At 58.4% G+C, this 12,278-nt stretch overlaps 1 protein-coding gene across 8 annotated transcripts in view; it reads right to left on the reverse strand.

Moving 5' to 3' along the window:
• Positions 1 to 12,278, reverse strand: part of SYT7 (synaptotagmin 7) — a 62,492-nt gene that overhangs the window by 31,186 nt on the left and 19,028 nt on the right. For all 8 annotated transcript variants that reach the window (XM_082477537.1, XM_082477541.1, XM_082477544.1 and 5 more), the window contains exons 2-3: positions 6,170 to 6,273; positions 1,881 to 1,960 (exon numbers count right to left, since the gene is read on the reverse strand). In XM_082477537.1, coding sequence (XP_082333663.1) covers positions 1,881 to 1,960; positions 6,170 to 6,273 — 184 coding nt within the window. The remainder of the gene's footprint in view (positions 1 to 1,880; positions 1,961 to 6,169; positions 6,274 to 12,278) is intronic.

The following is a 12,278-nucleotide window of genomic DNA, read 5'->3' on the forward strand; positions in this document are numbered from 1 at the left end:
TGGAACCCTTGATTCATGGGATCACTATTAATCTTTTATGGGGCACAAGTGCTCTGAGGAACACAGTTTGAGAAACACTATTAAAGAATGCAGCTTCCCAGAATCCTTGATAACATGATCCTTTTGGAGGAGGCCCTAAGCCCAGGGGGAGATTGTGCAGCAGGTAAACCCTGCTTCCTGCCACTTGACTGGCTTTGGGCCCAGGCAAGAGGCAAAGGCCTAGGAACCTGGGGGCATGTAGACAAGAAAGGTGGCTTCCTTCCCTCGGGGCAGAGGGTCTGAGCGCTCAGCAGGGTGGGAGGGCGCAGGGACTGCAGGGCCACAGAAAGGCAGGGGACAACCCACTGTTGCCCTCACTTTGCCTTAGAGAGCCTTCAGAGCCTGCTCCCCGCCCCACTGCCCCCTCTCCGCTTCTCTTGTGGGCCCTTTTTAGGTCTATCTAGTACACACACAGCCTTATCCAGGAAGCTGATGGTCAGCTGGCAGAGACAGGCTCTCTGGCCCAGACCGTGGCTGCAAACTCGGTTAGAGGCCTGGCCTGGAGGTGGCAGGTGCCGGGCTGGCCCCGTGCTCCCGCCATGTGGTCCCTCCCCTCTTCAGAAAGCCTGGGGCCTGGGCTCTGCAACAGCCCCTGAGACCTGCCAGCTCTCGGCTTTGAAGGCTGGAGAGCGTGCAGCCAAACCCAGCTTCAAAGGCTCCCCGCAGCCTCCTCCCGAGCCCAACCTCGGCCTGGCCCACCCCTTCACTTACCCGCCCCCCAACAGACACACACCCACAGCTTCTGCGAAGGCCCCAAAGGGTCAGAGCAAGAGATGAAGAAAGAGGAGGGGGGCCGAGGAGGGGCAGGGAGGGAGCCCTCAGGAGAAGGGGAGAGGAAGGAGGGAAGTAGGAAGAGAGGAAGATGGACCAGGGGAAGGGCAGGAGGGAAGGCGTGGGCAGGCGCGGCTGGGGCCTTGAGTTGAAGGAGGCAGGGTGGGGCAGGGAGGGCTGGGGGAGGCCCCGCTTCCGGGCGGAGCCCTTGGCTGGCAGGCTAAGATGGAGGGGCGCCCAGCAACCTCCCCGTGAAGGCCTAGGCCAAGAAGCAGAGAGGAAAGGGCCAGGCCATTGGCCAAAGGGTACAGAGTCCTCTAGAGAGAGCCCCACCCCTACAGCCCTGTTCCCAGAGCCCCCAACCAGGTGAGAACCTTCTCCCAGCGTCTCCCAGTGACCCTCAGCAGGGGTCTGCAGGTGGTCTGCAGTGCAAGGCAGACCTGCCGACTTGAAGACGGATCTCAGAGCCAAATGGGGAAACCGGGGCGAGTCAGAGGCAGCAAGATGTGCAGTGGGGACCGGGCGTGACAGGGGAGGGGAGAGTCTCTCCCCATCGCTCTGCTTTCCCTGAGCAGACCAACACTGGGTCCTGCTGGGCTCCCCAGGGCTTTTGTCTGTCATTCTTCCAGGTTACCCTCAGAACATTGGTGGGGTCTGAGGAAAGAGTCTGAGCCGCCACCACCCCAGTCCCAGGGCTGACGGAGGAGCTTGGAGGTGCAGGGGAGTTAGGCAGGGCTTGGGGACAGCGCGTGTGTGATGTGAGGGTTGGAAGGAGGAAGCAGCACCCGGGGTTGAGGGAAGAGGCAGACAGTGATGGGAGCGAGAGCAGCCAGAACACGGGGCTGGGAGCCCTGGAACACTGTGAGGGTCTGGGAGGCACAGGCAGAAAAGGCGGAGCCCTGGGCCCCCCTGAGGTGCTGGGAGTGCGTGTAGGGGACTGGGCTGGGGAGAGAGCAAGGCACCAGGTTGTGAGAGGGAAACTGAATGTGTGTGTGGCCAGATCTGGGGGGATGGTCCTCCCACTTGGGCTGCCTGCGTGCCCCACCCCAAACTCGAAGCCTGGCACCTACTTGATGGCCTTCTTCTCACTGCGCCCACGCCCTGAGTCTGGCGTGCCCACCGTCTCCAAGGAGTTCTTGTAGCGTTTGCCCTGTGGAGACAGCACCAGGGTCACTCCTGGGAGACAGGGCTGGACTCTCCCTGCACCCCCAGAACGGGGCCCTGGGGGGAGGGGAGTACACTGGAGCCCAGCCTCGGCAACAAGGCCTGGGGCCAATGTGTGAGGGTGTCACCACCTTGGGGTGCCAGCCCTATCAACCCCTGATCCCTGGTGGGCAACTCCTGGGCCCCATCGGGCTCTAGGACTTGGCCCGCCCTCTTGACCTGCACCCCATCCCTGACCCCTAGGGATGAGGTCCCTCCCATCTGCCTGTCTCCTGGGGCTCTGGCTCGGCTCCCAGAAGCATATCTCCCTCTGCCGTGGACAGACGGCTCTCAGGCGCCTGGCCACGTCCCACTGGCCACGTCACTGCCCCCAGATGGTGGGGTGGCATCCTGCAGGGCAAGGTTGGCAGTGGCCAGTGACGTGAGTGGCAGGGGCGGGGAGAGGGCCCGTGCCCAGTCCTGCAGGGGCCATGTCCGTCACTGTCTGGGGGGCTCCCGGGGTCCCTCCTGCCCTGGGCCCGTGAGGCAGGGCAGGGCCTGAGCACTCTCCCTCACAGGAAGGCAGCCTTGGGAAGCGAGGCTGCCCACTGACGCTGGGCCGGGGCAGCCTGGCTCTTCCTCGACCAGCGCGCGTGGAGGGAGGGGCAGGGCAGGATGACGGGTGGGCGTGCCAGGTCCCCTGGCTAGAGGAAGGGCTGTAGCGGTGACAGGGCCAGCTGCCAGGAAGGTGAGCACCACTCACCTTTTCGGTTTGGGTTTCTAAATTTAGCTCACGCAGAGCCCGGCACCCTTAACGTTCCTGGCTGCCACCAAGTGTCCCCACGCACACCCAGGGGCCACGGGCCTGGGCGGGGGAGCGGGGCTGTGCAGGGGCCGGAGCGGTCACCCACTGGGCACTGGCCTGCCCCTGCCCAGCCGAGTGGGGTCGGGGACGCACACGCATACGCGCACACGCACACGCACATGCACACGCACACGCAGGCACACATTTCTCCAACATCCCGTCATGTGAGCCAAGACCACAGCCACAACAGTCAATTATTGCATCCTCCCTAAAGCAAAATAAAAGCCGCACAGCCGCGTTCCCCGACGCTCCTGCCAGCTGCAGCCCCTTCCAGGGACTGGAGCCGCCTGTTTAGGGAGAACAACAGCGGAGCTCCCAGGACGTGGGTGGAGGTGGGGGGAGGGCCCTCATGCCACCTCCAGTACCCCTATGTCTCAGGGGTGCCAGGGTCCTGTCCCAGCAGTGCCCCACATTCTCCACGTCACCTTGCTCACGTCCCTTGCCCTCTCCAGCCTCCCTTTCCCCTCCTGTCTGAAGTGGTGTGGTGTCACTGGATCAGCCCTGGGTCCCTCATCCTTCAAGCTTCTCATCACAGATATTATTATTATTATTTCTCTGCTTACCTACTTCAGCTCCCACCCCTGGGAACGTAGTCCCCAATGGCAGCGACTGAATGGGCTCTGGTACTTGGTGTGGAACCTGGTACCCGGCAGTTCCCCAAATCCATTAACTGGAAGCCCCACCCACCCAAGGGGTCCAAGCCTCAGGCCGTTGCCTCTGAGCCAGAACTTTAAGAGTTAAAAAACAGAGCTTCTGGATCCCCTGGGTCCACAAAAGCTGCCCTCTCTCAGCTCAACTCCGGTCCCCCCCATCATTACCCAGAAGTTCAAATCCCAAACAATTCCTAGTTCCAACTGGGCAGATCAGGAGCCTGGAGCCCCTCCCTGGTGGCCAAGGGCCCTTCTTGGGCAGGAGCCTCAGGCAGGAGCCCCGCCCCCCATTCGCCAGCAGTTCTGGCAGCTGGGGCAGGGGGCACCCTGCTGAGAGCGCCCCCCGCCCCCGTCCCGCCCCTCACCCCTTCTCCCTTTCTTCCTAGTCTTCGGGGAACTAGCTCTGGTCAGCACCGTCTTCGAAGGCTGGTCCGTTGCCCCTTCCCCAAGGCCCGGCACCTGGTTCACCCAGGGTGTTCTGGGAGCTTCTGCCTGTCCCTCTTCCTTCCAAAGCTCAGAGAGGCTTGCCCTCCAGCTGCAAGGACCCCTTTGCAGAGGAGCTGGGGCACATGGGGGACAGAAACCAGGGCAGGACTTGCCTTGGGGGTTCGGGGGGAAGTAAATGGGGCAACGATAGGAACCCCAGGTGGGGTCCAGGAGACATAAAACAGCTCCAAAGGAGCCCAATCCCCTAAGCCTGCTTATCAGGGAGGGGGTTGGCCAGGCTGATCCGGAAAAAGCCAGTTGGAGATTAAGGAAGTTATTAATGTTTGGAAATGGGATCTGGGCTGTCAGGTATCACGTCACTGCTGTTGAGGGGACAGGCAGGCAAGGAGAGCCCAGCAGCAACTGTGCAGGGGGAGCATTTTAAAGCCCCTTCCATGGAGCATGGAGACAGCCTGGACGAAAAAGCCCCCTGGCTTCTGAGACCAGGGGTTGGAAGCGGGTGGCAGGATTGTGGGGGGTCCTAGGCAAAGTAACGTTCTATCAGCAGCTCAGAGGAGCAAGTCAAGAGGGACATACTGTGGTCTGGACCCCTGAGGAAGTTCTGGCTGGAGGCTGGGAGGAGGGGCTGGGCCAGGGAAGGTTCTGCAGTTCTCAGCTTCCCAAGGCACTTACTGCACTGACAGCCCCCCACCTGCTACAAAAGCTGTCAGCTCTGAACTCCTGTCTCCAGGTGAGTGGGGGTAGGGCTCTCAACAAACACAGAGAAACACACACACACACACACACACACTGCAGCACTTACGTGGGGATCTGATGAGATGATACACATCCCACCATACAGGGCTGAACAGACACACACACACACACACACACACACACACACACACACACACACACTGTACCAATGCCCTCAAAGTCGACACCCTTAGCACAAAAGACCCCCACTCAAGGTCACCAGCAGCGCCTGTTCATACAACCCTCCCCTGCCTTCAAATACAGACAGACAGACAGCCGAACGGGCCTGCAATGAGACGCACAGGGCTGCAGTGCACGCTCAGCCGCTCCCAAGCCTCTGAGGACATTCGCACACACAAGCACGTGGCCAAGCCCCCTCCTCCACCTCCCCTGAAATTCTGAGACAGACATAGAGACAGGAAATCCAGGAACAATGCAGGGCAGCCAGTCTGGCACCTGCATGCAAGGAGTGGGCCCGAGTCACACACACACTCGCACACACTCACACGTGGGGCAGGGCTGACCTTCTCCCTGGCTCCTCTCCAGGGAAAGGAGCTGCCTGAAGCTGAACATCCCGGGATGAAGAATCACACTCCCATTTCCCGGGTTTGCCTTTCCTGAAGGAAGCACGTTGGGTTATGGGCCTCTTGGGCCCTCCCCAGGGGCATCTGCCCCTTCTCTTCTTTAGGACTAAGGCACTGAGCCCCCGCCTACACAGCACCCATGGCCACAGCCCTTCCCCCTGCCGCGCCCCCCGCCCCTCTGTGGCCGGGCAGGGAGAGAATGGGGCTCCCAGATGCGGCACCCTGCCCTCACTCCCACCATTCTCAATCTGGGGCACGGAAGGTGCCTGCCAGGGACCCTTCTTCACCTAAGCCCGGAAAGGCCCCACACCTGGGACACCCCTGGGCCCACCTTCGGGGGTCCCCCCTGCAGTCCCCAAAGTCCCCATCGCACTTCTGGGGCAGCAGGATGGGGGATGAGTAGGGTTCTCGAGGCTCAGCCCCACTCCGGGAGCTGCCGGGGCGCAGGGAGGGCGGCTCAGCCCGGCTCCTCCTCCCGGCGCCCTCCGGTGATGAATGTCCCGCCTGATGGTCTCGTTACTTACTGATGGCCTTATCCTGCTCGTTAATTTCCCAGCCCTCGTTAAAAATGAAAAGAAGCCGTTTGTGCTTGTACAAACCCCCAGAACCAGGATGGATGTGCGGGAGCGGGGCGGTGGGGGGGGGAGGGCGGGTCAGGCGGAGCCTCCTCATTGGACAGGGACCCGGCTCGGCCACGCCCAGGCCTGTGCTGGGGGCCGCGGGCGGAGGGGAGGGGGCGCTCGGCGCTATGTGGGAGGGGGCCTCGATTCTCAGTCTGCGCGTGCGTGCGTGTGGTGTGAGTTTCCACGGAAGTGTGCCGATGTGGGCAAGTGGGTCATCTGCGCGCGCCCTTGAGAGCGTTCACGAGCCGGTAATTGAGGGGTGGGGAGGGGCGCAGGGCCAGGCCCCGTCCCCAGGGCCCTTGGGAGCCTCACCAGTTTGCGCTGACACCAGTGGCAGAGGCCGCAGAGGACGACAGTGACGCTAAGGCTGACGGTGATGATGGCAGAGACCAGCAGGACATCGCGGGTGGGCGCCCCTGGAGAGGACACACACAAGTCAGACCCTCACTGGCCAGGGCCAGCTACCCTCCCTCAGCCCAGAGCCCCCCAGAACAACCACCCTACCCACACTGGGAGCTCTGCGCCCCAAGTTCTACTCCCAGCTCTGCCTTGCTGGCTGACCTTGGGAAGTCTCTTCCTCTCTCTGCACCTCACTTTCCTCATCTGTAAAATGGGAGTCTCCGGCAGGTCTCTCCCAGTCCCTCACTGCACGAGCCCTGCATGGAATCCTCACCATCCCCCAAACTTCACACCCTCGAAGGGAGAGGCCAAGTGTGCCCTTGGACTAGCCAGGCCTCACCCACTGGGCTTTCAAATGCCTCTCAAAGAGCCACCGCTTCTGCGTGGCATGCTTCCACCACCCCCATCCCCCCACGCATACCCAGAGCCACAACTCCAGCCGAATTTGCCCAAAGCGTTAGTCCCCATAGTCCCTCTGAGGACATCTGCCCCACAGGCACCGACAGACCCTCTTAAGTGTTGCCCAAGACTCAACAGCTACATGTATAGTCAAAGAGGGAAACTCTAGAACCTTCTGACCTGTCCTCATCCCCTTTAGCTCAGCTTTTCTTGGGCTGCAAGTCCACCCAACTGGCCTCTGCACACCCCTTCCTCCCACGCCCTAGCCCCTGAGCTCGCCTCCAGTCCTCCCGCCCCATCGGCTCAGCCCCGCCTTTGTTGGCTGGCAATGTCCTAAATGTTCCCAGGGGCTGCCCCACAGCTTCCATTCTAACAGCTCAGGGGTCCTATGCTTTAGGAGTGGAAACCTTGATGGACTTGCCCTGGGAGCAAAACCCTGGGTTTCTGTGCAAATCCCACCACTTGCTAGCTGTGTGGCTTTAGTCACCTAACAGCTCAGTTTTCTCCCCCTGTAAATGCGGATTAAACCTCCTCCCTCCCTCCTCACAGGTGGCTGTAAACACGAGCCCAAAGCAAATGTAAGGAAGGCAAAACTTGACCAGAAATTGTCATGTGGGGGAGTGAGTCGACAGAGACCAGCATAGATCACACGTGTTCTGTAAATATGTGTACGCGGGGATGCGTCTTAAAGTCAAGGAGACGCTGTTTATTTACAGAGGAGCCTGCTTAGGCTTTTCGGTATCAGGGATGGTGGTAATTAAGAGTTGACAAGATCTGTCTGGTCCTGGTTCCTGCGGTTTTAGCTTCTGGGCGTCCGGTGTCTCATGCTTTGCTGCGGGGCCTCATGAAGGAGGGCCAGGCGGTCATCCCCTGTTCTCAGGGCCCTCGGGCCGCCTCCCAGCACCACTCCAGTGCCCTGGGCAGCCGGTCTGCTGCCCGCTCTCCCCAGAATCCTGCTTGGGCCCCACCCCTCCCTCCCCAACCTCCGGAGCCTCCGAGCTGTGGGAAAAAGCCACCCTTGCTGGGCACCTGCCAGGCCAACTAAGCTTCCTCCCATCCCAGGTCCACAGCCTCGGTCCCCAGGAAGCCACTGCACCAGTTCATTGTCAACCTCAGGGCCCGCAGCACCAGGGAGCTCTCATCCGGACAGGCCACAGACACCGAGGAACTGGTCCTGCCTTTCCCTCCCTTGGGTGGAGGAGCACAGCTCTGCAAGGCTGGAGGGGCCACGTCTGTCACAGTTCTCAGGCCACATGGGAGGCCTCCATCTTTAACCTCCAGGCTTCTGGGGGTGGGGCGGTGCATAATACCACAGGGCACACCACCAGGGCCCCCAGACCCAGGCCTGTGGTAAAGAGGTGTGCGAACATACCTTCCGAGAATGGGGCCGGCGCTTTTTCCAGCTCTCTTCATGGAAGCTGCGCCTGCCCCACGGGGAGGGTCTGGGGGGTGGGGCGCTATGTGCGCTGGGGGAGCAGACCTTCCTTTGTTGAACTCACTTTTAAATAAAGTAAATTCCATTCTTGGGCTGAGCTTTCTTCAACCACTGTCTATTAAGAACGTACCATGAGGCACAGGGGACAGGTGAGAATTCAGCTAATTATTTCTTAGCACGCCAGGTGTCCTAGAACCAGGGAGTGGCAGGGCACCCAGGCTGAGGCTCAAGAAAACACCCAAAATACCTGAGAAAAGACCCAAGTGTGACTACAGCCTCTGCTTCTCAATAGCTGTGTGGCCTTGAATAAGTGTCTTAACCTCTCAGTGTCTCCACTTTCTCCTTTATAAAGTGAAGATAGGGGATTTCCCTGGCGGTCCAGTGGTTAAGAAGCTTCCACTGCAGGGGGCACGGGTTTGATCCCTGGGTGGGGAACTAAGATCCTGTGTGCCGTGCGGCACGGCCAAAAATGAAAAAATAAAAAAATAGGGACTTCCCTGGTGGCGCAGTGGTTAAAAATCCGCCTGCCAGTGCAGGGGACACACGTTCGATCCCTGGTCCGGGAAGATCCCACATGCCACGGAGCAGCTAAGCCCGTGCGCCACAACTACTGAGCCTGCGCTCTAGGGCCCGCGAGCCACAACTACTGAAGCCCGCACACCTAGAGCCCGTGCTCCGCAACAAGAGAAGCCACCGCAGTGAGAAGCCCCCGCACCACAACGAAGAGTAGCCTCCCACCCCCAGTCCCCCGCTCGCTGCAGCTAGAGGAAGCTCACACGCAGCCAAAAATAAATAAATAAAATATAAATAAATTTATAAAAATAAATAAATAAAAAAATCCTACATTAAAAAAAAATAAAGTGAAGATAATAATGGCACCCACCCCGTGGTAGTACACAGTAGATACGGATTATTATTAAGGTTGTTGGGTTAGTTCCCTCTCAGGTGTACAGAGAGCTCTGGAAACACAGATGAAGAAGTGGTTGCTGGACTAGGGAGCTATCTGGGAAGGCTTTCCTGAGGAGGTGGTATTCAGTGTGGTCTGGGAGAGGGATGTGAGGTGAGGGTAGGACAATCTGGGCAGAGGGAACGGCAAGAGCAAAGGCATGAGAGGGGAAGAAGGGTCAGGCATGTTGCTTGAGGAGCTGGACTAGGTTATGGGGAGTGAAGTGGCGAAGACCAGGCTGGGAATGAGCGCAGGGCCTGATGGCGAGGGGCTTTGTCTTCCAGACCGAGGGGCTTCCCGCGTTTGTAGGCCGTAGGAGCCATGGAAGGTTTTCGAGCAGGGGAGGGGCAGGGTCAGAGGGGGAGTCAGCGAGCTCACGAGCTGGGAGCTGTGGCAGGAGGTCAGAGTCCAGAAGATTCCTCTGCCCTCGTTCCCTTTCTGCATGCACCCTCCCCCACCTATCTCCGGCCATGGGGCAATTCTCCAAGGAATTACCTCCCTGGAGCCTCTTCCTCTCTTTGCCAAACAAGGTCCTTATCAAAACCTGCTCCTCAACCCCTGCTCTAGGCTGGAGAGCTCCTGAGGACAGAGGCTGTCAATCCCCAAAGCCAGTGGTCCCTCTGAATGGTCCCCAGAGACCCAGGGAATGCCCATCTTAAGCAATTAGTATTCTGTGGGCATGGAGAATGAGCCCTGGGCTTGGAGTCTAGGAGAATGAGGCTGAGGCCTTATTCTGGCCACTAACCAGCTGTGTGGCCACGAGCAAGGCACTCGACCTCTTGGAATCGGTGCCTTCATGTGTGGAGAGCTGATCCTTCCTCACTCGGATGAGGAGCAGGTGTTCTAGGTGTTCCACATGCAGCAACAAATTCGTCTTCACAACAATAACTGAGGTGAGCATTAAGATTGTCCCCATCTTGGGGCTTCCCTGGTGGCGCAGTGGTTGAGAATCTGCCTGCCAATGCAGGGGACACGGGTTCGAGCCCTGGTCTGGGAAGATCCCACATGCCGTGGAGCAACTAGGCCCGTGAGCCACAACTACTGAGCCTGCGCGTCTGGAGCCTGTGCTCCGCAACAAGAGAGGCCGCGATAGTGAGAGGCCCGCGCACCGCGATGAAGAGTGGCCCCCGCTTGCCACAACTAGAGAAAGCCCTCGCACAGAAATGAAGACCCAACACAGCCATAAATAAATAAAATTAAAAAAAAAAAAAAAGAAAAAAAAATGCTCCCTATTTCACTTACAAAATAAAAAAAAAAAAAAAAAAAAAAAGATTGTCCCCATCTTACAGATGGGGACACTGAGGTACGGAGAGGTCAAGTACTCTGTCCAAGGTCATTCAGCTAGTAGGCGGTGGAGCCAGGGTTCGAACCCAGGCAGTCTGACTCACAGTCTACACTCTTTGTCTTGACATCACACCCACTACAGAGGCGAGTGGTCAGTGGTTTCCCAGGTGTGTTCTTTGGAACACCTAGGGTTCCCAGGAATTTCTCAGGGGCCACAGAGATGGATGTCGATTACATGAGGCTGTGTCCCCTCAAGCCCTGTTCAACCAAAGCAGCATGGTTTCCCTGTTTCACATCTTGGGCTTCCACAGGAAGTTCCATTTGAGGAAAGGGATGTGTTACTAAGGAAAGCTGAACCCTCCTGGACCAGTGACCCTAGGAACCCCTGCAGCATGTGGATGCTGTCATCTTCCAGGCAGCTGACCCCTCCCCCAAAGATTCCCTGCCCCCCACACCAAGCAACCCTTGGACAGCCCTTGAATCCAGGGTAAAACAAATGCTTGCCAGTGAAAATTGCACTGATGCTGTGAACAAAAGTGACACGATGTCCTCGGCCTGCACGCGATATTGCCGTCAAGGGAGGCAAGCCTGTTCTTGCCTGCCAGCCAGGGTGAAACCATTCCCAGAGCACGGAGTCACTGTGTCTCGGGCTGCAAGGGACCTTGGAAGTCAGGCCTCATGAATGAACGAACGCCCTGGGCAGCCCTGTCAGGGGCAGGAAGCTGCTTCTGCAGGATGCAGACCCTCCACAAATGGGCATTGGTAGCTAGGGCTGCTGTGTCTTGAGCTGAACTCAATCTGTCTCCCTGGAACTTCCCCCCGAGGTCCTAAGCTTGTCCTCTGGAGCTGCCGGGAACAAGCCGGCTCCCGCTGCCACATGACAGGCCTCCAAATCCTTGCTGACAGCTCTCATGTCCCCTTCCAGTCTTCTCCAGGCAAAGCTGCCCCAGCCCTTCTAACCCTTCCTCCGATGACATACATGGTTTCAAGTCCCCTTAGCGTCAGCATATTAACATTTGGGGAAAGAAAATATTGCAGCCCTAGTCAGCCTTTTGACAGAGCTGAGTTCCACGACCTATCCTTGGGCAGAGGAGACATCTGGGTCCCAGGGATGAGACACAGACAAGGGCGGACAGATGACATCGGGAGACCTGGGAGGCTGGGTGAACCAGGAACAAGGAGAGCTAGGCCTCTGGGGTCCAGTCCCAGGGGTGCCAGGACGTGAGATGTAAACTCAGGCATGTCCCTGCCCCTCTGCCCAGGCCTTTGGTGGCCATGTCAACCGATTAGAGCCCAGGATTAATGACAATCCAGTAGAGTCCTGTGGGCTTTGCCAGGTGCTGTGGGCAGAGCCCATGGTCCTGACCATGCCACCCCACCGGGAGCTCTCAAGGTGAATCAAACCTGTGTGCTTGAGGAGATGGCCCCCCTTTGAAGGTGGACAAGACGCCCACACACAGTCTTCCCTTCTAGAACGTCAGCTCCATGAGGGCAGGGCTCAATCTTGTGTTCACTGCTGTTTTCCCAGCACCAAGGACAGAGCCAGGCATATAGCAGGTGCTCAATAAATGCTTGTTGAACGAATGAGTGAGGAGGAATCCCAAGCCTCTAGGAATGATAGTAATAGAGGCTACCATTTATTAAGTGCCTACTGTGTACCAGACTATGAAGGTAGGGGCTGTATCTGCTTTGTTCATTCCGATAACCTCTGTGACAGGCAAACCCACAGGAGGTGCTCAGTAAATATTTGTTGAATGCCCAGTGCTTGCATACGTTATCTCACTTGTCACCCAAACAAGATGGGAGATGGGAGAGGAGAGATGGGACGGGCTGCAGTGACAGAGTTTGAGAGCCTCTCTCTTTTAAACACACACACACACCCCAGGATCCCTTCTGGTCTTCCCCCATGCCCATCTTTGCCTGACAAGTCCTGATTTTTCTAGATCCAGATGAAAAGC

This window comes from Balaenoptera physalus (genome assembly GCF_965194825.1).
Source record: "Balaenoptera physalus genome assembly, chromosome: 10".
NCBI classification, from domain to species: domain Eukaryota; kingdom Metazoa; phylum Chordata; class Mammalia; order Artiodactyla; family Balaenopteridae; genus Balaenoptera; species Balaenoptera physalus.